General features: G+C 41.1%; 1 protein-coding gene across 7 annotated transcripts; it reads left to right on the top strand.

Moving 5' to 3' along the window:
- Positions 1-12,470: 12,470 nt before the first annotated feature.
- Positions 12,471-25,752, top strand: SLITRK4 (SLIT and NTRK like family member 4). 7 transcript variants are annotated; one of them, XM_063346502.1, is made up of 3 exons: positions 12,471-12,741; positions 14,362-14,520; positions 15,573-25,752. In XM_063346502.1, exon 3 carries the CDS (start codon positions 15,623-15,625, stop codon positions 18,134-18,136), a length of 2,514 nt encoding a protein of 837 aa, XP_063202572.1. In that variant the 5' UTR covers positions 12,471-12,741; positions 14,362-14,520; positions 15,573-15,622; the 3' UTR covers positions 18,137-25,752. The 7 variants fall into 7 exon arrangements, with proteins under 7 accessions (XP_063202572.1, XP_063202569.1, XP_063202568.1 ...); XM_063346495.1 differs by lacking the exon at positions 12,471-12,741 and adding an exon at positions 12,905-13,211; XM_063346501.1 differs by lacking the exon at positions 12,471-12,741 and adding an exon at positions 13,272-13,287.
- Positions 25,753-25,809: the final 57 nt, after the last annotated feature.

Raw genomic sequence — 25,809 nt, 5'->3', positions numbered from 1 at the left:
AATGCACAATGTATTCAAAAGCTCTTTAGAAAACATTGACGTTTTAAGCATTCCTCGGTTTGTCAGTTTTGGTAGAAGAAACAATGAATAGCCAAGGAATGTTCTTCCTTAGTGAAATTACAGAAGAAAACACTTTTCACCAATGAATCAATTCCCCTTCCTTGATGAAACAAAGTGTGGGTTTGATCCAGCTGCTAATACATCGGAGAGAGCAAAAGCAGGGACTGCAACAGTATATATTGCTATGCATATTCCTCCACGGGAATTAATGCACGAGTTAAATAGACAGTAATGTTTTCCAAATTACGGAAGGTGCATTTTCAGAAGAGGCACTTTTAAGAGTCAAAATCTTCTCAAAGCGTTTTGGGGCAGAGGTTAATACCCTTAAATACTTTTCATATATCTATACAGGCAGCTTAGCCTGCTCTTAAACCCTAAACAAGGCTTTAAGATAGATCTGTGATGATCTCTGACTCACTCAGAGCCTGAGCCCAGTTGCCGATGAGTGTTGGCCCGTTGCTCGAGGCCAGAGGAATGGCCCTCCAGGAAGTGTGGAGTACGTGCTGTTGTGAAAATGCCTAGGTTCCCAAATAGAGGTGGCTGCAGAAAGCAGATTTAGTCACATACAATGTGACATCAGCATGTTTGCTTACTGAGTCCAATCCTTTCAATGACCCAAATGCACAACTTCACTTGCAGAGATTTTCCAAAGTGCCAACTCCAGTTTCTCTAGAAGGCAGGGAAAAATGGCACTGGGCTAACGACAGTCAAACCTGGAGCCGCTCTGAGGGCTCTTCAGCTGGAATGGATAGATATTTGCATTCACTCCAGCACAAGTCCTCCATTTCTCAGAGGCGACAGGATAAACCACTTGCAGATAACGATCTGCCCCCGCCACTCGGAAGTCCGGCATGTTCTGTTCCATTTTCCCAGGCAATGAGAAGGTGTTTACAAATAGCACAGCTTTACGTTAGTTGAGTCTGCGGTCTGCAACAGTATTGTAGACTCCAATTTTAACTAAGAGATTGTTGTTATTTCAAACTGGGTTTTGTACATATAGTTTCTCCCTTCTCTTAAAGAACAAACAAACAAACAAAAAAACAACAAAGAAAAACAAAACACCGGGAAGACTTAATAATGATTTAAAGTGGAGCTAGAAAGGGGATGTGAAATGAGTTGCCAATGCTAAGTACTTCCTGCCTTTAGGAGGAGCTTAAGGCATACTAAGATACAAACCTGGCCATGAATCCGTGTTGATGGCTCCTGCACACCAATGGGGAGCAAACCCAGCCCCCTGGAAGCAGAGACAGAGCTTTTATTTCCTTTGATCTAAGAGTGCAGGTTGGGTTCTTCTCCTGTGGTGTTCAAGCGTCAGCTTAAGGGACTCAGTAGCAGATGCAAAACTGGAGCAGCTCTGCCTGTACCAGGAGCAAAATGTGCTTCCTCACCCCATCGCCTCCTACCCACCTGGATGCCTTGCACACGGACTATGGATCGCACACGTGCCAGCTCCATACACTGGCAACGCACATCCACTTGCTGTCTGCTCATTGCCTAATTCGGGTCACGGGGAGAATCTCAGGGCCACCCCTGTGTGGCGATATGCAGATACCCACTGTGTTTTGCGCACAAGTACAATGCTTCAGGGCATTTTCCAGACTGCTGTAATACTACTTCACAGGTACAAGGGCAGGCTAATTTCTGCAGTGCGAAAAACTTATCATTTTTAAGGAGCCATTAAGCGAACAGTAACCCGCCAGAGAAATCACTGCTTGCCCTTTCTCAAAACCTGATTTTGCTACCATGCATTGCAGTGAAAATACTGATTTCAAAGGATGCAAAACTAGTCTTTGTGTTTATTAATAGGGCTTCCTCTGTGCATCCAAATAGATCTCTGGCAGCTTCACTGGGGCTCTGTAATTGTCTTTGATTAACCTAGACATAATGATAGGAAGCTGCAAGATTGTAATGGAGATGAGAATTTTGCTTAACAAATGGTCTTATCAGGTGCTAGTCTGTATATCTGTATTTGCTGCTTTTCTTTTCAGAAAAACAGCCTGGAGAGAATACAAGAGAGGTGTTGAAATGAAATCTAAGAAATGTAAGCTCAAAGTACTTCAGAGATGCAGTGAACCATAATGTTCTTCAAACCACAGGCCATACTCTCTCACTGCACATGTGTTTTGATGGTTCTGATTTACAAATTGTTCGGAAAAAGAGAGGATTAAAGTCCCTGTTATTTGTCACTTGAAACCTTCAAAGTAGTTCACAAAGAAAAGTGATGTGATTTTCCAGTCAGACAGACCAGCATAAAGGCAGACGTGTGCAGTTCTACAGTGGGAACTGTGGCTTGAACAAAGCATTGATAGTCAGGAATTTAAGAACTGAAATCCTTGATCAGATTATACCACCAAATCCAGTGTTTATTTATACAAATAAGGCAATTAAGGCAAGAAAACACATACCTATTCCTCATTAATTTTAATGAAATTACACACCTGAGTAAGAGTTAAGCAACTAGAGACACCTGCAGATCAGACTCTGTTTCAAAGATCTTTGCATTAAGAAGGTCCTTACCCCTGATTTTAAAAAATAGGCTCAAGCTCTATTCCTCAGTTTTTCCTTCTGACAAGCAGTGATAGGGAGCTACAAACAGAGAACTGTGATGATTCATAAAATGTGTTATAAAGAATATTATCAGCTGGGATGAATGCTACATCATGTGTAATATTTATTGTCAGGGTAAGTGGAAGTGTTTTCTAAATTTTAAATTTCAGCTATGAACTTTGGCAAATTTTCAAATGTTAAAGAATTTTGGGGGGATTCCACGCAAAACTGTCAATGTGTTTTCTGACTTTGGTTTGCTTGCTTGTTCCAGTTCATGTTTGTCCATTTGCTTTCTTAATTCCTTCTAGATGCAGAAAGGTTTTTAGAATGCGTAAAGCCAGCAAAAGGTTCAATTTTCCATTCATACGTGGTAGCTCTGTTCTGCTTTGGTCTGGAGAAATGATTTGAGAAACACATCCTTAATGTTCTTTATAAAAGAACTCTCTAGTGATGCCACCACAACGTAACAGTCACAGGATAAATGTTTTGGGGCAGGTTTCCTTACTCTGTTGTCCTGTACTTCGTATCTGACACTTCTACCTTAGGATCATCAGCTCTGCTTAGCATTAAGTATTGCTGAAAATGAGTTTTTAAAAAATAACATTTCTTTTAAATATACCTATTGTAATTAAAAAATAAGTCATCAGGGAAATACAACAAAAATGATTAAATGTTGAGTAGGGATTTTTCACATTATAGAGATGTCAATTCATCGAAGAAATCCAAAGATGACAGAAGCTGACAGAACAAAGGCCACAAAATTCCTGTTAGTGAGCCTCTGTGATGCATTTGGGAATATATTGACTCTCAACTCTGACTACAGGAATAATACTGGGTTTGGTAGGTTCAAGAACGTCCACGTTCTAACACCTATTGAGTAAATCTCTAGAACTGAAATAGCCTTCTTTCATGATTTAGAAAACAAATGCACGAACAAAAACATAAATAGAAGATAAGATGTTAATGAGATACGGCCTTAAGGCCTGTACCAAGCAGAACAATAATGCAAGTGAGTAGCTACTTCCAAAAACTGGATAATAAATAGTCTGACTCAGAATTATGAATTTGACTTCATTGTTTTGTAGGCCGCCTCCTAAATTGCACTTCTTAATGCCCAACCATATTTGGATGCAGGTAGAGAAATGCTACGAAGTGGTGGCAGGCAGCTACGAAAAAATGAGATGCTAAGTAGAAACCTGAAGGACAGCTTCATTCCCACCGACTACTGAGCTCAGCTGAAACTTGGCCATATTGACCTGCCCCCTGCACATCAGTTTTGAAGGGCCAAAGGGATACAGATAAAGACCTTTTCAGCTTCTATTATATTTCATTGGGCACCTGTCAAAACCAACAAGCTACAACCTGAGGAGGGAAACAATACTTGAATAGCATTTCATGGTCTTAGTTAATTGCTTTTCATACTTATAGCATGAGCTAATGATGATCTGCATATGGAAGTATAGTTTATTTTCAAAACAGTCATTACACCATGGAGTTTTTTACTAAAATAGGAAAGCATCAGAAACCCTTATTTTAAACAAAACTGTGTCTGACTTCATTGGCTTCAGTGAAAGATGCATTACACCTTGACTTTCTCCAAAAATTATTTCAACAACGCCAATGAAAACAGCAGGGTTGCTAACAGGAATGCTATCAAGGCAATATAGTTACATCCACTGCAACCCCAATAAAAGTTACCTTCAATAAATACAATAATGGCAATGATCTTGGAGACAGAGGAAACAGCACAAAATAGCATAAGAAAAAGGCATGAAGTCAATACAGTGTGTTTTCTGAACAAACCAAAAAAGGGGAAAATGAGATGTCTTAGATCACCCGGCATCTGTAAACATCAAGAAGACATCACATTCGGGCTAATCTCAAGGCAAAGCAGCCATATAAAGTAAATCTACAGGCTTTCTAAAGTAAATCTACAGGCTTTCTTGGCCTTCTAAAGCATGGAAGATAATAGAAAGTAATCCTCTTTCTTTTTCGTTAAAAAAATGACTTTAAAGTAGGGTGAACTTTTTTTCTCTCACTTTGTAGGATCTATTTTAAATGACCTATTTAAATGTTCTGCAATTATGGTGCTTTTGTATATTTTCCATGCAGAGCGAACAGAAAGGGAATCCCTTGAAGTTATGGTATTTTAACCAACCAAAGAATAATCTTTTTTTTTTCTTTCTGCCTGAATTCTTCATACAAGGTGTCTTAAAATAGATAAGACAGGTTCGTTACCGTTGTCATAATTGTCAGCTTCTGTCAGTTCCATTAGTGGATAAAGGTCTCTATGAATATTACTCACGCACTGCTAGCTAGCCTCCCAACTCTGTACGAGCTTCCTAAAACCATCCCTTCTGCTGCTCTTTCCAGTCACTCAAGTCTGTTCTTCGGTTATTTAACGTGATCCCTGCTAGGGTCCCCTGTTATGATATGTCAGTTTTTTCTTACTCATCCTTCTGCCATGCTTCTTACTTACGTTATTGATATGTGAATATCTGAATATCTTTACTGATATATGGATCACTCATTTCATAAAATAAATTTCCCCTTATGTTCAGAGCATGCTGGATTCAGATTTGTCTGGCAGGTTATAACTTCACACCTTGGAGAAGACCTGAAATGTTGTATGCCAGAAGAGTATTCGGGTATTAGATCTTGAGATTAGGCAGAGACGATGTTCTTTATTTCTTTGGTTATACTGAATGTGTCTACAAGCATATCTTCCTCTTGCCATAAGAGGATTCCAATAAAGCTAAAATTCTCCTTTAGACTACGTCTCCATCATTCAGGCATCAGTTTAGACTTTTTACATAAATTTGCCTTTGATTCTCTCACTATGTAGTAAATATGTATAAATGTTTCTTCTGAAAATGAGATTTCAAGGACATTTGAGAAGAAAAGATATCTTTGCTCTTCAAAATGTTAAAAGGCCCGAGTGTGAGAAAATCCAGACCTTGTTGTAGTGGAGAGAAGGAACTCTGCAGAAGTTTACTTTTCTCCTTTACTTTTCTATATAAACTTTGATTAAAATTGAATTTACATGACTGTGAAGCTACAAAAGACATTGTGAAACATTTAACATACCCTGTTGCTGTGTGTTTAGCCCAGTTCGTCCTCCCTTCATACCTCCTCCCATCTCTCTCTCACCCTGTAAGTGGCTGGGTACTCCCACCACTAACCATACCCCTGCTTTGATACATGCCGCAGCTCCTTATAAGCCAATTCAGTTCACTAATTTGGCTGAAAACTAATCTAACCGAGAGAAGAAAAAAATCCATTATTTTGAGGTTAGTGAGTTGATTCAAGGAGGGTCAAGTAAGTGCCAGAGACGGCACAAGGGAAGAGTATGACAAGACCCGTTGGCTGGTAGCAGGGACATGACAAGGGGAAACAGGGAGGACAGAGAGTTAGTCCTTCCCTCTTTCGTGAAACCACCCCATAAATATAAAAATGAGCAGAACTTGGCCTTTCTTACTTATGTACCTACATCTGTGTCATTATTTTCTAAGCATCCATCTCAGTTTTATCTGTAGGTGCCAGGCATGTCATGTAGCTTGAAGCTGGGACACGTTGTGAGTTGTGTCGCGTTCTCAGAATTCTCTTTCTTTTGATACGCTTTGTAAACTGTATGAAATTTAAAAACACAAAAAAAATCATTTGAAAGACTTCATTGCCCCAAATAATGATTTTACCTACTTTAAAATCTAACTTTAAATTTTTTAAGATATTTCTGTTTTTTTCCATCTTCCTTTTGATGGTTCAGCTCCTGTTCCCTCGTGCATCCATCCAGTGAAGAATGCAGCAGAGCTGCCTCTACATATCGCTGTGCTTAAGCCTTTGCGAAGATGAGGAAGATTTCATTTTACCTGTTTTTGGAACAGTCTGGATTGTCTGCTCAGGCCTTGGAGACAATTATGTGAGGCAGACAGAATGTCCAGAAGAGGACATTCCCCCTTCCACCCAGGCACGGCTGAAATTCTTGAAGAGGGCAAGACATCCATCTCAAGCACAATCTCTTTCTGGATGACTTTGATATGGTGTCAAAATGTTTGTTGTTAAAAGCAAACATCTCTTTTTTTTTTTTTTTTTTTTTTTTTTTTTTGGTTACTGGTTCAGCATGCCTTCCCTGAAGCCACTTTACATCAGATCAACACTGGTGTGCAATCATTAGGTTAAAAAACTGTCACCGCTCAGTTACTGAAGTAGCTGCAGTTTCTCTTCTTTCTTGAAAGACCATGTTCCTACATTCCTTTGCAATAGTCTGGAGGCAACAGGAAAGATAGTGTGGGCCTGCTTTTTTAAAAACAATAATAGAGTCTGTTAGCTCATGAGCCTATGGAGGTCTTAATTGAAATTAGTAGAAAATGTAAAAGTAAAGGAAATTAGGGCAGCTGCAAAAGAAACCCCAGAAGCAAAACCAGATTAAAGTAGAGCAATGAGCAAACCCATGCAATATCTTAATTTTACTTCAGATATTTCCCCTCTAGTGTAACTTGTTCCCTAAATCAAGCAACAAGTCTAAAGCATGCGGTTTCTTCTGTAGATGCCTATTCGTTCTACCACAGTGGTCTTTCAGCCGATAAGCAAAGGAACTGCAGTAGTTGGGGAGTGACTCTCCCAGCGTGACAAGAGACAAGAGTAGCTGGCGAGTTGCTCCGGGCTCATTCCCTATTCCACACTGCCACAGCTTGAAGCTCTTCATCCAAGACCCAGCAGCAACTTAAACTTCAGCAAAAATAAAGTGTTTGCTTTTCCATTCTAAAGACTGAATGACAATTATTTTATTGTCTTTTATCATACTTGTATTGTAAGCTTTATTCTTGGACTTTCTAAAATAAAGAGACTTTTCTGCTTGCAGGTAGCTTAATGAGGGGGTTACACCATTGACCTTCATACACATGAGAAGTCCCATTTAAGTCTGTGGAATTCCAGAAGGTGATAAGGAGTCCTCTCACATGTGAGGAAAATGTGGAGGACTGAGAACTTAAATTAGAATATTCTAAATTCACATTCTGTTAATGTCAAGTGACTTCGACCCAACCAATCCTGACCAGAAGCCTAACAGGTATGGGATTCATGGCATAAAAGGTTTCCCTGCTCCACTGTTGAAGATGAAGTTATTAAGAGCAAACAAAGAAACAAGCCTTGTAGCACAATACGTTCCACCCCTTTTTAGAGTACCTCTTTCTTTCCTATCCTCCATCATTTTCAACCACAGTCAAATTTCTTTACATTTTCTCTGTAGTACATGGGCATAGTTCTTTTATCCAGTTAATAGGCCGTTCACTCAGAGAGGATGAATTGTTATTTCATGATTTGGTGTATTCAATAATGTCAGAGTTTTCTACCATGGAATCCTTATTCTAAATATATTTCTCTTCTTGAGAAATGAGTTGAGTGAGTAGTTTCCACAAAAGACTTGGGTAGGACAACAGCAGTTGCTTCTAGATTTTGCATTTAATCTTATATCGTACACCTTATGGAAAAATATCCCAGGTAAGTTCTTCATCCGTTCATTTTTTCATTAGTTTCTTTGTCTTCTGTTTTCACGCTTTTCATTGTCTCAGGGGGCAGGAGGGGCCAAGCTTGGCTTTAGCCTCTGACAGTGAGCTGGAGGGTGAATGACCCCTGGGTAAATGAGCACAGAGAAAGAAAATAAGCAAAGGTGTACTGACCGCACTGGACATCTTGCAATTGAGTGAAATTAATGGCTACCAACTGTGCCTTGACAGTAAAATCTGGCAAGAGTGGTGTTATGAGCTGGACCCCGCAAGCTGAGTTTACAAAGAGAATTAGTCAGACGACCCGCTACCAGCGGCATGCCCACTTCATTGAACATTCAAGACAACGACTCCTTGCAAATGAGTAGGAAAAGATGGAATGAAAAATCCCTGCCAATCCCTGTTGAAGGCATGCATTCCATTTCAGTGTTTTTCTCAGGTGATGCTTTCCTGGAGCAGGTGACGGGTTGCACACTGAAGAGGGCTCCTGGATAAAACGGAGTAAGTTAGGTGGAAATAACATAGATCCAAGCAGAAACATATACCTGACAGCACTTTTTCCACTTTATTTAGCACGGTACTCTCACTGTGGTTCTGTCTTTGCTGTATCGCAGACTTGCACTGTTTCTTATCACACTATACTTTTTAAAAGGTGTACATACAAGGACTCACTCCGGTAGGTACAGAGTTTTCAAGGATGCTCTCCCTCCCCCTCTTCTGACTGACAATCTGGCAAAATACATACAAGACAGGGACAATGGGTGGAGTTATTGCCTTTATTTTTTTTTCTCCTCAGAAGGCTGTGTCCTATCAGTTGAAGCCCTATTAAAAGACAGTGCTGCACAGTCATTGTTGTATTCTGCTGTGTCGGATGTTGTTTGCTGAGTATGGCAGTTGTTACTGATTTATCTGGGAGCAGAAACATCTTGTAGTCTTGTTAAACAAAAATTGTTTAACCGTGGAAACTCCAGAAACAGACAGAGTCCACACAAACCTTTGCTTTCCTATTCAAAGAATTGTTAACCAGCTTTCCATGTGTTCAAACAGAACTGTTTCTTCTTCTGTACCTGGGCCCTGTGTGAAGGGCCACAATGTTAACTTTTGGGCTATTTTTATCGTTCTTTGGGAAACGGAAGGAATAACATGTAGTGCTCACATAATAATTGTAAAATAGTCTGATCCAAAGAGATCCCCATTAATTTCTGGAGACTTTTTATACGATTTTCTAATCCTGGCATGTACCTTTTCAAAGAGAGCAACCCAAATACATTTGTGTGCATGCTGCTGCTCTCCCAGGTGTGTTTTTGGCAGCTGGGTGCACAAGGCCTGCTCAGAGCTGGCCAGTACAGATGTCAGCACGTGAGCAAGGAAAGCATGCTCCTGTGGCGGTCACGGCGATACCATTTTCTTGTCTTGATCTTCTGATTTCAAGAGCCATGGGGGTGTGGGCCATCAGTATCTCCGGTTAGGTCAAACTATCGGGCACTAACTCTTATTTCCTATTGAGGATGACAACAGACAATCTGGAGAGAGAGCAGAACGGTGCAACTCAGTGCCTGCGGAAACGCGTTTAGGATGCCCAAGCATCCGTAGGTAGCATAAAGGTAGGGCGTTGGCAATTGTATGAAAGACACCTCCTCCCCGCTGCTTATGTATTCACATGCAGCCTGAGCTCAGCTACTGTATCTTAAATTGTACTTGGAAATGCCTAGGGATGAGTAGGACGTTTAGCTCCTGTTTCCTATCAGTTCATTTCTCATTGGTTCTGTTTTACCTCAAACCAGGACACTCAGAAAATTACTGTGGATGAAAAAATAAAGCAACTTACTGTGCAGAACTCCGCTCAACTTCAGCTGAAGTCTTATTTGCATGTGTGCTGAACAGCTTGAGGAAATGCTCTCCAAGGTTTCCAGCTGTGAGCGGTAGATTCAGCATCTCAACCGGCCTCTGCATTTCAGTCATTCTGCTACAGGAAGGTTTTTCTCCTGGCAGATTCTGAACCCACATAAAGCACAATTTCAGTCTCAAGTTCCTGAGCCCATAATTAAACTGGGAGAGGTAGGTGACCAAGCATGCCCGTGTGTTGAGAAGTGTTGTTTAGAAGCTCTCACAAAAATGTGAAAGGAAGCAAAATGTAAATAGGCTTCTATAATTTCTGAGCAGATTGCATGATGAATTTGAGTAACCAAGAGTAAAAATTACCTTTCTCTCCCAAGAACTTCTGCTTAGATATGGTAATGGCATTATTGATAAGATAATTGTACCGTTACCAAATGACACCCTGTGTGTGTCTCTTCGGGTGGGAAGTAGTATATCTCACATTTCTACTTTTTCCTCAGATACTTCTATGTGCAGAAAATTGTGTTACTAATCTATCTTCTTGTTAGCTTTTGCTCTCCTTTTGCTAAACTGAAGAAGGAAAAATACACGCTCCTGTGGCAAACAACAGATAGACAAAGAAAAAAAATCAAGGGAGATGAATGAGGTTCCATCACAGCAAGAAATTTAAGAAAAGGTTAGAGATGACAATAATGGGCATGGTGTGTAGCCTGAAGTAATCTTGTAAACTTCAGGGAACCAGACCAGATAATCCAACTTGCCCTTTCTGTCTCGGCTGTCTTCCAATTACTATCTACCATCAAGCTACACAGAAAATTTCTACTGATGGTGACAAAACTTTTAGCTAGATCTCAAAGAAAGGGCTACAACCACGTGATTCTAGGATGTAACCCCTTAAAGTGACTCTTAGGCATGTCGTTGTCATGGATCACAGTCTTGACCTTAAGCTTGTGCTTAAGCTTGTTATACTTTAAAAATATCCTCGGTTTGGTTTGGTTTGTTGTCCTGACATATAAACCTAAATCGTAGTGAGTTTGACATGTTGTAGGTTAGGACAAGTAGCTTAGAAACCACTTAAATGAGATTTGGAGGAGGAGTTATTTTTTGTGACTGTAAATTAGAAATAAATACAAAAATATGACATACTAAAACCCTAATAATGAAATTGTCTTGCATAACTAAGTTTCCTTCTCAGATAAGTTCTACAACACCATAAACATATGTCATTGTCAATAGCCACTTATCATAGAAACATCAGCAATTATTTAGTTATAGTGCAATTTCAGTTCTCTAAAATACTTACTCATTTCACGGTTTACTTGGTTAAAATATAATCTTTTGTTATGCTGCTTGTTTGATTTTTCATTCGGTCTCCAAGCGGCTGTTCCAATGGTGGTGGGAGTAGTGATCTGTCTTTGATACTGTCTGTATGCTCTTTCACCTACTAAATAAGCAAGGAATTAGTTTAACATCCAGCTTAATGTAGCTGGTTAAACAAAACTGGCACCTTGATCTTTACACCTGCATTTCTGTGCCTGTTGTTAAAATAGCTTTATAAAACAGGTATCTTCCTAAATGAATTTTATTCCAGACCTTTGCTCTCTATTCCATAAATTCATTTAAATAATTTGGAAACCTCATCTTAAACTATCTTCAAACGCTTCTAAACTGGGCCTGTTATATGCATGCATTTCCTTTTATATGAGCGGTGCTTTGTTAATGGTTTAGTAATTAGGAGAGTTTACATTTAAAAGATTTCAGTTTTTAATTGGCTGAATATTAATCACAGATCACTTTCAGTTCTGTTGTGATATGCAAATTTTTTATGTCTCAGCTGCATTTGTTTTCAGGTATTAGTCTATCCACATAATGCAAAATAACAGTCTGAAATTATTTCAATTAGATGCAGTCAGCCTTCGGAACAAGCTATTTATTTAATTTCTCTAAATGAAGAAAGCAGTTGCTGTTTTCCATTCCCTGATGTTTGCTGCCCAGACCTAGCACTCACAACTGGTATGTGTGCAATACATAAACAGTTTTCTAACTGAATTATGTTAGCATTCACAGCCACGGAAAAGCAGTTGAACTCCCCTTGCAAGATTTCATTTGGTTAACTGACTCCTCTGCCTTGGAAAGAAATGTCACCTTGTTTGGGGGTATTCATTACCATTTTAAAGTATATTATGAAAGGTAACTAGGAGTTCTTAATTAGCAGAATCTGTTTTGCACAAGTGCATAACATTAGAGGATTTTTTTCATGAGACTGCAGCTGTTACCTAAGCAGAGGAGGAATTTCACCTTACCACAAAGAATGAGATACACAAATAGCTGTGTTGTCTTAAGAACGGGTCGGGTATGTCTCCTCACAGCGATTTTGTTCCATAATTGCAATTCACATTTATGCAGCAAATGTTACCATCCTGCCCACTCAGTTTCCACCTCTACTTTTGTTTCAAGGGGGGGGGGGGGGGGAAGGAAAGGGGAGGAAGATCGTCAGAAAAGAGGGGGGGAAGAGTCCTTTCTTTTCTTCCCTTTCCTGCCCCCGCTCCGCTGCTCCCGGCCGCGGTGCTCAGCGGCGCGCAGCCAGGCGCTGGCCGGGCGGGCGAGCGGGGGCGGGATGGCCCCGTCCCGGCGGTGCCCGGGGCTGCACTTGTAGCTGCCGCGCGCCGCCCATGGCAGCCCCGCCGCGGCACCGGGGCCCCGCCGCTCTCGCCGGCCCGGGGGGCGCCTCCCGCCCCGCAGCACCCGCTTGAGTTCCGCGGGGGCGCAGCTCGGCATCTCCCCGGGAAAGGTAACGGCGGCGCGGCGCCTGCAGGCGTGCGGAGAGGCTTTCGCGGTAGCGGCGGGCTGGGGTGGCTCCCCCGGAGCGGCGTCTCCTTCCCCTCCAAAGCAGCGCCCCGGCGCCTGGTGCGTGCGTGCCTCTGTGTGTGCGTGTGGCGAAGGGGAGGGGGCTCTCTGCGTGCGGGGGGTGGGCGAGAGCAGTGCGATGGGAGCGGGCGCCCGTCTGCAGAGGGATCCTCTACCCGCGTGTGCGCGGGGGACCGCGGTGTCGGGGCAGGGCTCGGCGAAGCGGTTGCTGCATGCGGCGGAGCCCGGCGGGGTACTGCAGAGCCGGGCTTCGCCTCGCCAGGGGTGCTCGCCCGGGCGGGCGACCGTCTGCCCCCGCCGCTCGGTGCCTGCGCGGAGCTGCCGGAGGCGAGACCTCGCGGGGAGAGCGGCGGAGCGCAGCGGAGCGGGGCCGCGGCGACCCCGGCCGCCGAGGTAGGGACGGTGCCGGGCTCGCCGCGGAGCACCGCCGGGAGCATCGCTGGGGGCGGCCGGCCGCCCTGCCGGGCGTGTGAGTGCGGGCGGGGAGGGGGGACACGGCAGGGCTGCGTTTACGTTGGCGTTTTAATGTCTTTTAATTATTCCGAAGGTTTTGGTTTTATTGCTATTATAATTACTGCTATTATTTTAAAGGGGGGGGGGGCGGGGGGAGAAGCCAAGGCGACAGTGGCTTCCTGCCGGAGCCACTCTGCCATCGCGCTCGCCTCTCCCCGCCAGCCGGCCGCCTCCCGGAGCCCCGGGCCAGCGGCACCCGGCGCAGCGCTGCCCGCTCCCATCCTTTGCAGGGGAGCGGGCGAGCGGAGGGACCGGGTCCGGGCGGCCCGGATAAGCCGGTGGAGGTGTGGGAGGGACGGGGGGGGCAGGATCTGTGCAGTGGGGCCGGGGGAAGGGGGTGTGCGAATGTGCTGCGGGCTGGACTTTGCAACGGTGCCGGGGTGGGGGGAGCGTTTGTCGGCGGGGACCGCGGTTGTGTCTCGTTGCAAAGGGAGGGTGGGAGGGATGCCGGGCTGCATCGCCGCGCTGTGCCCGTTCCCAGCCGGCATGTGCGGGCGGTGTGTCTGCGCCCGTGTCCCTCCAGCCTTCCCCCCTGCCTTCCCCCGCCGGGAGGCAGAGGGCGACGGGGCGCCCACGACAGAGGGGAGCCGGCACCAGCCGAGCCGGTTGCGGCAAAAAATTGCGGTAGCGCCTGCACTCCTGGCCGGGCTCGCCGACCCGCCGCCAGCCCCGCGCAGCGCCCGCAGTGTGCCCGCCCGGCACCGGCCGGGGCCCCGGGGCTGAGGAAGGAGAGGGGACTCGAGCGTGGGCGAGGCAGGGTGGAAGGTGCCTGGGACGGGGAGGGAGAGGGAGCCGTGGGGGCACGGGGGCATCGCGCTGCCTCTGTGGGCTCGCTCGCCGCGGCCGGGGTCGGGAGCCTGCTGGCTGCTCCGCTCCCTCTCTCCCCGTGGTCCCTCTCCGCGGCCTCCTTGACCCCTTCAGCCATCCCCTCCCCTCTTCTTTCCTTGCCTCCTCTCAGCTTTCCCTCTCCCTCTTGTCCTTCTGTCCTCCCTTCCTTCCTCCCTGATCCCTCCTCTGCCCTCCCTTCCAGGTCCCCCGGCGCATCCTCCCCTCCTTGCGGCTCCCTCCAGCCCGATTCTCCTCCCTCCAGCTGGCTCCTGCTTTCTCCACTTCCATCCTGGCTCCCTCCTGCCAAGTCGGTGGCTTCCCACAGCAGGAAATGAAAGGGACAAGTTGGGGAATGGGGAAGGTGGGGAGAGCAATGTATTGGTTATTGACTGATTTGGGTTTTGTTTTTTATTTTGTTTTGTGTTTTTTTTTTTTAAAAAGGCTACTTTCAAACTCAGAGGAAATGCTGTGGCTCCAGTTCTTCTGCGTAAAAAATGGCAGCTCAGCTGGCCTGACTATAAGTGAAGGGTTCTTGAAAGCCACCTCTGTATCAGTGCAGGGATAAGAACAAATTACACAATTTGTATTTAACAAAAATAAGTTCTTTTCATGTTTCAGTGGTGTCAGGCTGGTGAATTTTGACTTTGTTTTGCCCTGCAAGTCAGGGTGGTGGTGTTCTCCCTGGGGATGGGGGCTGTGTGCCTGTGCATGCTTCTTCCATATCTGTGTGCTTCCACTGGTAACCCAGAGATGATCTTCTTAATTTGTTTTGTGGATAGTTCATTGTATTTCTCCGATCAGTTTACCACCTAGGTATAATAAGTGACAGAAACAATGTGTGTGCATGCCTATGTATCCCTTGAGTGAAGCTCACTATTATCATAGTGATAATCTGTGTGCATTGATGCTATACATACATACGTTGAGTATTGACATTGCTTTTTTGTGTCTGCATCTTCATCCTTTCTATATTGTGCTAGCCCAACGCAGATGTTTGGGCATGCATAACATCAGCATTTGTGTTTAATATCCCTGAAATGCACGGCAACATATGAGCAGTGCAGGATTGAAGAGAGTAAATATGCATAAAATTGGAATCTCCTTTGGTTATTTTACTTTGTTAGTTATGCATGTTTGGCATGTACAAGAGAGAGAAATATATTTGACAGACCTCAGAGTTATTTGTGTTTGTCTACAGAGATTTACATTCTGTATTTGAAATCATTCTGGCTCCCGTGTATTTGTTTGGTTGTTAAAATCTTTCATGTTATTTTAAATTCAGTGCTTGTAGTTTATCTATAATCCTTGGCAGGTACAGTAGCTCAGTGGAATACAATTTTTAACCCAAATGACGTTTTGGAGCAATGACAACTGAAAAACGTTTTCTTTTTTCTTTCCTTCTTTCTTCTTTAGATTCTTTATCTTTGTTCAGGAGCCTAAGGTTGCTTGCTGATCACAAGAAGATGTTTCTGTGGCTCTTTCTGGTTCTGTCATCTCCAGTTTCTTCTACAACTGCAGATGCTGATATATCTGTGGAAATTTGCAATGTTTGCTCCTGTGTGTCGGTTGAGAATGTACTCTATGTCAACTGTGAGAAGGTTGCAGTCTACAGACCAAATCAGCTTAAACCACCATGGTCTAATTTTTACCACCTCAACTTTCAAAACAACCTGCTAATTATTCTATATCCAAATACCTTTCTTAATTTTACACATGCAGTGTCCTTGCAGCTGGGTAATAATAAGTTGCAGAACATTGAGGGAGGGGCCTTTATGGGTCTTAGTGCATTAAAACAGTTGCACCTGAACAACAATGAATTAAAGATTCTCCGAGCTGACACTTTCCTTGGCATAGAGAACTTGGAGTATCTCCAAGCTGACTACAATTTAATCAAGTTTATTGAACGGGGAGCCTTCAATAAGCTTCACAAGCTGAAAGTCCTGATCCTTAATGACAATCTGATTTCGTTCCTTCCCGATAACATTTTTCGATTTGCTTCTCTAACCCATCTGGATATACGAGGGAATCGAATACAGAAGCTTCCATACATTGGAGTTCTGGAACACATTGGGCGAATTGTTGAACTGCAGCTGGAAGACAACCCCTGGAATTGTACTTGTGATTTGTTGCCTTTGAAAGCGTGGCTGGAGAACATGCCCTATAACATCTACATTGGAGAAGCTATCTGTGAAACCCCCAGTGACTTGTATGGAAGGCTCCTGAAAGAAACCAACAAGCAAGAGCTGTGCTCCATGGGGACGGGGAGTGATTTTGACGTGCGCATTCTGCCTCCGTTGCAGCTGGAGCCTGGTTACAGCACACCCAACGGCCACACCACTCAAACATCAGTGCACAGATTAGTCACCAAGCCTCCCAAGACTACAAATCCTTCAAAGATCTCGGGGATAGTAGCAGGCAAAGCACTATCTAATCGCAATCTCAGTCAAATCGTATTTTACCAGACCAGGGTGCCTCCTTTAACTCCTTGTCCAGTCCCCTGTGTTTGCAAAACACATCCTTCAGACTTGGGATTAAGTGTAAATTGCCAAGAAAGAAATATAGAGTCAATGGCTGAACTCGTACCAAAACCTTTAAATGCCAAGAAACTGCATGTAAACGGCAATTATATTAAGGATGTGGACACTACAGATTTCGTTGAGTTTGAGGGGCTGGATTTGCTACATTTAGGCAGCAATCGGATTTCAGTGATCAAAGGAGAAGTTTTCCGCAACCTTACAAATTTACGGAGATTGTATCTCAATGGCAATCAGATAGAGCGTCTGAGCCCAGAAATGTTTGCTGGCCTCCACAACTTGCAGTATCTGTATTTGGAATACAATGTTATCAAAGAAATCCTAGCGGGCACCTTTGACTTAATGCCAAATTTGCAGTTGCTCTACCTGAACAACAATCTTCTACGAAGCTTGCCAGCGTACATTTTTGCTGGTGCACCACTTGCTAGACTGAATCTGAGGAACAATCATTTCATGTACTTACCTGTAAGTGGCGTTCTTGATCAGCTAAAATCTCTTACACAAATTGATCTGGAAGGTAATCCATGGGACTGCACTTGTGATTTAGTTGCTTTAAAACTGTGGCTTGAAAAGCTAAATGAAGGTATTGTGGTGAAGGAATTGAAATGTGAAACACCTGTACAGTTTGCTAACATTGAGCTTAAGTCTCTGAAAAATGAGATCCTCTGTCCTAAACTTTTAAATAAGCCATCTGCTCTGTTCACTAGTCCTATGCCCGCTGTTACTTTTACGACACCGCTGGGACCAGTTCGGAGTCCTCCTGGTGGCCCAGTTCCGTTGTCCATCCTAATCTTAAGCATATTAGTTGTGCTTATTTTAACAGTGTTTGTTGCTTTTTGTCTTCTTGTTTTTGTGCTTCGGCGCAACAAAAAACCAACTGTAAAGCATGAAGGGATTGGAAATCAAGAATGCAGTTCTATGCAACTGCAGCTAAGAAAGCACGATCACAAGTCAAACAAAAAAGATGGACTAGGTGCAGAAGCCTTCATTCCTCAAACCATTGAGCAGATGAGCAAAAGTCATACCTGTGGCTTAAAAGAGTCTGAAACGGGCTTCACGTTTGCTGACCCACCAGGGCAAAAAGTCATTCTGAGAAATATTAATGACAAGGAGAAAGATTTATTGCATGTGGATACCAGAAAAAGACTTAGCACAATCGATGAACTGGATGAGTTATTCCCTGGGAGGGATTCTAATGTATTTATTCAAAACTTTCTTGAAAGTAAAAAAGAATACAACAGCATAGGGGTCAGTGGCTTTGAAATACGTTATCCAGAGAAACAACAGGACAAAAAAACCAAGAAATCTCTAATAGGTGGTAATCATAGTAAAATTGTAGTAGAACAAAGAAAAAGTGAGTATTTTGAACTAAAAGCTAAACTTCAAGGTTCACCTGACTACCTGCAAGTCCTTGAAGAACAAACAGCTTTGAATAAAATATAGGTCATGCAATCTTATTGCCTACAGAGGACATTTATTTAATGATGAAAGTGCCTTTTGTTGACTTTTAACTTCCAAATACTATATTATATTGATAGGCATAGAGGCAGGTGTATCCAAGGGTGTCTGATTAACTGTAGCTGCATATGATTTGTCAAGTAGAGGAGAATTTCCTTAATAGATTTTACTCCATAAAGCTCATGCCCTGTGGAATCCTGTAGGGATACTGCAAACTCTATTGCCAAAGGGATGCTTTATACACGTTACACTGAATTTAACCTCAAGAGGCATATATGTTTTGTACCTTAAATGCAAAACCATCGTCTCCTTGTGATTTGTTAGAGCAAACACAAGAAACCTGGTACTGGTATTTGTACCTCAGCTGGGTCCGTCATCCTGCACGTGGATTTAAGTTGGTGGAACTGGAGTAATCCTTTGATTTGTGGTGTTGTAATGGCACTATTTAAAGATTATCTGAAAAGTAACAAGCATGCAAAGAGAGAACATTCGATAGTATGTGTAAATTGGTTACATTTATGGCCTGCATCTTGAAACCACTGGAATTATAATGTTAAATTGTGCAAATATTTGTTTAAAATATACCATGCATTACATACTATGAAATAAATTTGACCACTTGAAGCATACCTGTCTATACATAAAATTAAAAAAAAAAAAGAAAGAAAATAGTTCAGACTGACTTCTGCAGTATTTGTGGCATCTGAAGAAAATATTTGATGTTTATGCAGAATCTGTTGTAAGACTCATCTCCAATTAAAACTAGAGTTCCTTCTCAGTTACGTGAAACACTTGCAACCCCAACAGGTTGTCCAAAATTGTCAAAGTGCTTACTGTGTGAGCGTAGCAGAAATTATTTTTGTAATATAATTCATATTTATGAAATACTTTGTATACTAAATAGGAAAAATATGTACTCCTTAATATGTATTTAATATGCCTGACTTGTTTTCCTGATCACAATACATTAATCATTCAGTATAAATAAAAACAGAACAATATACCAAACAGAAACTGGGGCTGTAATGTGTAGAATTATCCAGAATTAAGTGATCAGATATAATAATAATAAAATTGTTCTGTACTATTCTTGTGAAATTAGCATATTATCTTATTTCAGATTTGTTACCAATGGTGCATTTTAAAATAGATTCACTAGTTTTTTAGTATTGTGTCTCAGGCAGTTATTTGCCATCAGTTGTCTTGCTTTTCAGGGTTCTACAGCTTAATCTAAATAGTTTTCACTACAAGTATTTACAGGAATTCATGGTAAGGGTAATATTTTAATTGTATATGCATAAGTTTTCTGTTCTTATTATCTGTCTGGCTGCTGTCAGAAAAAAAATGATCAGAACAGTGAACAACATGGCAAATCATGTCTATTTAAAACCACAGTGTAAAATGAATATAGTGGTCTCAGTTCAGAGTATTGTGTCGCTCATATCTAGAGAGCGAAAACTTGCCTTTGTGAAAGCTGAATCTGAATAACTAGGAAAAAAAAAATCAGGAGAATGGAAAATTCCCACTGTATCTCACTGATAGATGGTATCTTGAGATGAAAATGGAGATATATTGGTAAAGCATCATACAGCAAATCTATACTATGAGATTAAGAAAAATTCTTTGACTCGAAAAGGAATTTTTTCATTAATTTCAATGAGCTTTGGATAAGGCCCTCTGTCTCCTTTGCTTCCAGAACCTTCCCTCCCACCTTTTATAATCAATACATAAATCAATTAAGATTAGTAAGGTAGAAACATGAATGTTTTTCATGAATTTGGAACTAGCAAATATTACAGCAAGACCCAGTAATAATACTGTGGAGAAGGCTATGTCAGCTATTTCCATTATAAACCTCTAATTTCAGGGCTTTATGACACTGCTGTGAAATTTTTATTCTGGAAAGATACTTGGCAAACAGCCTGCAGTATATTTTTAACTAAGTTTACCAAAAAAAAAAAAAAGGCACTTCTTGATTTAAGAGAAAGCAAAATAAGACAAAATTTTCTACTTTCAGATGGTTGTTTATGCTCTTGTAACTTAGAAAGAGGGTTTTATTATTTTTCTCCATTCTACAAAGTATATACATAACTTCAGATAATAAAATTATAACAGATAAATTAACGGCTGAGTTTCTTTCAAAAAGCTGCTGCTGTCCGTGCACAATAATTGACTTTATTCAGGATGTAACAGGGATTTTCAGGACATGGATACTACGTATACGCATTTCTAGCATAAAAAGTTCTTGGTTGCCCAATGATGCAATACATGGCCAAGGCTTGAATAAGAACATTTGAGCTTATTGCATCAAGAGCCTGTGGATTGAGGAGCGTTAGAGATGCAATGCCGCGAGAGACTAGAATGGTTCCATCAGTAGGCTGAGAGTGATGGGTCACCGTGCCGGTTCCGCACAGTGCTGCGTGGCTGTGAGGATGTGTCAAGATTCACGGGGATTTGCCAAAGCATAAGGCATCTAACACGCTTCAGTGCATTGTCAGAGACTGTCATGTCCCATACCCTTCTCTCAAGAGGCGTGTGTTAAAAATATTAAAAATAGCGAATAAGCTAATACTTTTAAGTGATGTTAAAACTGATGTGCTTATGAGTCGTGTTGCCCTGACTTAAAAGAACAATGATGAATGATTGTACCTTCCTCAGTTAAAAAATTGAGGGTTTTCTTTGTTTTGTTGTGTGGTTTTTTTAGTTTGTTTTTTTTTTGTTTGGTTGTTTTTTTTGTTTTGTTGGGGTTTTTTGTGGTGAGGTCTTCTATTCGCTGATCAAACGAGGAAGAACTGAACCGTTACGCTGACCATTGCACTGGATCAGATTTTCCTGCTCATTGAAGTCCCAATCCAGGAAAGCGTTTAAACTCAACCTAAATCATGTGCAGATGTACTATTCGTGAGCTAATAATGAAACACCTGCCCAGGAGTGTGGCTTAGGTAGAGTTTTGTCGTTGACTTCAAAAAGAGCCAGCTCAGAAACATTGTGTATAATACGTAGAGCCCGGTGATTGTTTTGGGATTATGCAGTTGAGTGTAGGTTCACCAGCATCAATTAAGGTTGCACAATCTGGACCTTCCTGTAGAAATTGTTCGTAAGTGTTTTACATATATGGTGCAATATGTAGGCATAATAGTGTGAGTGAAGAATGCAGAAGTTGGAAAAACACTATATTTCTGTGAAACTGTTACTTTGAATGACAACCTTAATATCAGTTTATTCCCTCCATGTTTTGAAACAGTGTATGTGTCTGCACAGCAGTTTTAGTGTAATGTCCATTCAAATCTATGGCCAGTCTGTCTGGGAAGGTGGCTCTTCGGATGTGGCTTAACAAATCTACCTGTTTGTTATATTGGTTTGAGTGGCCATGCTTGTAAAATGGCTGTTAAGACCCATAGACGTAAACTAAATCAGTGAAGGTGTTAACATAATCTGTTGTCCTCATTGTATTATAAAGGAGTTTCCATTTTTAAATAAAATCAATAAAGTGTTATTGTTTCCTTGAAAAAGAAAAAATTTGTGCAGTTTTATCAGAAAGCAATTACCATGGCGCAAGAACACAAGACCATTAGATGATTTCTGGTTTGCATTTAGTGTTAATCAGATTGACAATAGTATAGAAATCTAGTATAAAAATCTTTTTTAAATTCTTTTTTTTGAAAAAAGCCATAATGATGATACAAATTATAAAAGGCATGGCCTTGTGAATAATGTTAAAAAATGTTTCAGAAGCAACAAAACACGTCCAGAACTTGATGGTGATATAATATCTATAATATCTTTTGCATGATTTGTACATTGATACTGTATGAAATGAGCACAGTGAGATTTTTTTTTTTTTTTTGGTTGCATCCAAAGAGTTGGGAAGGAAATATAACAAGAATGTATTTATAATCACTCTATTTTGAAATAAAGAAACAAAATGTATTGGTTTTACCCTGTTTCGATCATTACTATTCTAGGTTAGTTTATAATTAAGATAGTTACTTTTAACTTCTAGTCTGATGTAAACCGCAGAAGCTATTGTCTGTGAATTTTGTTTGCCTTCAGCAACATCAAAATATTAGCCAGCTTTGACTTAAAAATTTGTATGAAGTATTAATAGCATTGTTTGGTATTTCTGAAACTAGACTTTGTGAAGTGCCTGTAATATTCTCTTTCAGATCATGTGTATATGGATGGAAGAGAATCTATAAAGTTGTTAAACAGTAATGTTTTCTAATCACCTTGACAATTTATTATTTTTATGAAAGTTTTTCCCATCTTCTGTTGTCTAACAAATCCTCCTTGCTTCTATTATACAAATAGTCCCTCCAAAGTCAGTGAATTTTTTTGCATTAGTAACACAAGCAGAATTTAGGTTTTAGTGGGATTCTGAAATCTTTGACACAGAAGTGCTCAGAGGAAAAAGCACGTAATGCCAGGGCCATTTGTTTTGATTCTGCTCCCTTCTCATTAATCATTTTGGATAAGACCGTTTTTCAGAGGAAAAACAAGTTGGTTTGTCCTTAGCAAAAAGAAAAATATCAATACATATACCATTGAAATTGGTTAGGTTAGTTTTATAAATGAAAGGTGAAAAGATGTCTTTAGGCAGTTTAACTTCCAAATTGAGCCTCCTAAAAATCTTCAGGAAGGGCTGAAGAGCAGGAACAGAATTACATCTAGATTGAACATTCCCTCTTGTGTAGGATTTAACATGCGTTATAATGGTGGTGAATGAGAATCAGAATGTGATACGGACTAGAAAATCAGGACTTGATAGGGATTTTTTTCACCGCCAGTTGCAGTGTAACATTAGAAGCAAACCCACAGCATTAATTGAAAAAGACCTACTTATATATTCCATAGAATTTCTTTCTAAAGGCAAACTTGAAAATCAAGAACAAGTATTCATGGTTTGGAAAGAATACGTGTGCACTGATTTCCTGAATGTAGAGGAACTTCTCAGTTTTTGTTAATATCTTTTTTCCATTATTTAGTCTTTATTTATAATTGCAATTCATTCATCCTTATGTATTCTAATTGATGCCACGTTGAAAAATAAAAACAGGAATGTTAATGCTCAGGGACAAACTCGTCTCAGAAATTGTAAACCCAGACTAAGTCAACAGATTTCAGTTGGAATCAAATCAGCCTTACCCTAGTGAACACAAAAGCAGAAATCTACTATATTTGGTGAGGAGCTGATCTATCTGTCGTTGAAATAAAAAATAAGCTAAGTCATTTTTTACTTGAATAAAATATAATCTTGCTTTTTTCTCTATTGGTTTGTGTGGTAAAGCTGTTACTAGTTTCAGTAACCATAGGTCAGAATATAGGGTAGGTGCAGTCCCGCGTCCGTCTGATGTCAGTGGAACTCTACAATGATTCAAGAGCTGTGGGCATCCTGGAGATGTACTACGGATACAAAACTATTTAAATTTGCTGTTTTAATGCATAGACTTGGGATATATACATTACATAAAATAAAAATGCTATTTTAACAATATAATATATTTTCTCCCTATAATGGAACAAACTCACCCTGGTTGTCTTTCTCATTAAGTAGGAATTTTATTGCAAGTATCTTTATTTTACTGTTGATTTTATTCATGTCCATTAGTAATACTCGAGATAATTTATTTATTGTCTGAAAACAGTACGTTTTGAGCAGTCTGTTACTTTTAAAACACCAGTCATTAGTAACAGAGCGAGGCTGTATTATATTGATTTTTCATTCTCTTGCTGTGAATTTTTATAGTCATTTAACACTAAATAATTTCTTAAAAGCACAAATAACAATCAGATAAGAAAAAGAGACCTAGCTGGTACTAAATCTGAATTTTTTGTATGTGTGTATATGAATGTATATATACATCTGTGTGTGTGTACGCGAAGGCTTAAAATACTGTAAATCACCTCTGATGTATACACAAGTGTTACATCCTTGTCCTTTTGGTCTTTTTTTAACCAGAAAGCAAAAGTTGATCTCTGTATGGTTTAGTAGTCGTTTCGCATACGTACAATAACAAAGAAATCTTCCTCAGTTTCCCTCATCCACAAGCATTTCATTTTTTGATTTACTTTCATGTAATTTCCTAGAAAGGCGTGCACTGTGACCTTCCAGGGCATCCTTCCACTGCATGCTCTCACTTCACCTTTCAGCGTGCCCGTCCCCTACAGCTGAATGTTTGTCTAGACATTGGTTAACAGCAGTTTCCAAAGAGGCAGAGGAGAAGGATTTGTCAGTTTTCAAAAACTGGCTACAAAAGGCAAATTGTAGGAGACTTTCCTGGATGGTTTCTGAGTCATGTCATATGTATGATCCGAAACAGAGAGGAGTAGGAGAGGGTTTAGGCTTCCATTAGGAGGACTCATGCTGGGGTTTTGAAGCTGGGCAATCATGGCTTTTCATGACTGTAAAGCTTACGGTGTAAAGTAAATGTGGTTCAGCCAATTGACTCCTGACAATCAGGCGGTGGGCTAAATCCCGCAGACATCTCCACCCGCTTCGCCAAGCTAGGTTTTGGTGTCACTGTTCACTGAAAGTCTAGGACAAATTATTTAGGTTAAATCAAATGTGATACATATTTCTTAACGAGGCTTTTAACTGAGACGTGGATGTATTTGTGTGTACATTGGATGCCGTTTGGGTATGGAGGTTAGTTCATATCTAATGTTTGTTGAGCACTTTCTTTGGTAGAGTCTGTCTTCATGAGATGCATTAGTGCTCACATCTGAATATGAGCCACTGCACAGTAAGTACATCTCAATGAGCAGAGTCGCAAAGGGCAGAGTGTTTTGACAGATTTTGAGCTCTTCACTGCAAGAAACTACAGGAAACGATGTACCGTACAGCAGATTTCCTTGCTCCCTGGCAGGATTTCATAGACTTTGCGAGTCCTTCTCGGCAGGGTATTCTTCTTGTCGACATGCCGCAAATAAGACTCCAGGTCACCAGTCTGGTATATGTGCAGTCTGTTTGCTTATACCCAAAAATAATTTTGTGGAAAAGGGTGTGAGAAGAACTTCCATTTTTTTTCTGAAAAGCAAAATGGGTAGAATTTGAATTTTTCAGGATTGAAAAAGAAAAATACAGGTATTTTAAAGCATGGTCACATTGTTTGGTAATACATCCATATTTAGAAAGTATTTTACTGAGAGAGAGAGAGCAAGTAGTTGGTTTTGTATTTTTAGCATGTAGCTTTTCAACTTGTTCCATTCTTGGGTTAGAATATACCGTGGGAGCCAAGGAACTCACATGTGCAGCTCAGGGCACAATTCAGCTGCAAAGGTATAGCCTAACTCTCTTGCTGCCTTTTGGGTGGTAGAAATTAAATGCAAGGTTTTGAATGGTCCCTCTCTGTTTGCTTTAATGGAAGGTAGGTCAGTTCGTGTTCTTCAGGACCAGTCTTTAAGCGACTGTTGAGGTGCGTCTGCCATTTGATGAAGTCAGCAACAAGAGTACAGGTGTCGTACAAGGGGTAATGTCTTTGGATGGGGTTAGCACTTTGAAATAATTGGGGTTCTTATAGTTTCTTTCTTAAATATTGCCATGTGGTTGCTCTGTTTTATCCTCGTGGGGATCTTTACTTTTGGGATCAGTTCAATAAATTGGTAGTTTTACAAATGTGATCAGGAGATTGTGTCCAAATGTCCAGCAAAAAAACTTT

Source organism: Chroicocephalus ridibundus, chromosome 9, assembly GCF_963924245.1.
Source record: "Chroicocephalus ridibundus chromosome 9, bChrRid1.1, whole genome shotgun sequence".
Taxonomy (NCBI): Eukaryota; Metazoa; Chordata; class Aves; order Charadriiformes; family Laridae; genus Chroicocephalus; species Chroicocephalus ridibundus.
The sequence above is the reverse complement of the archived record's forward strand: the minus strand, read 5'-3'. Positions and strand labels throughout refer to the sequence as shown.

Bases quoted from the DNA above. Each gene is read 5' to 3' on its own strand.
- SLITRK4 (XM_063346495.1), top strand. From the start codon at position 13,031: ATGCGGCGGAGCCCGGCGGGGTACTGCAGAGCCGGGCTTCGCCTCGCC. The intron at 13,212-14,361 runs GTAGGGACGGTG...CCTCCCTTCCAG, and splicing joins CGGCGACCCCGGCCGCCGAG to GTCCCCCGGCGCATCCTCCC. The intron at 14,521-15,572 runs GTGGGGAGAGCA...TTTCTTCTTTAG, and splicing joins CAAGTTGGGGAATGGGGAAG to ATTCTTTATCTTTGTTCAGG.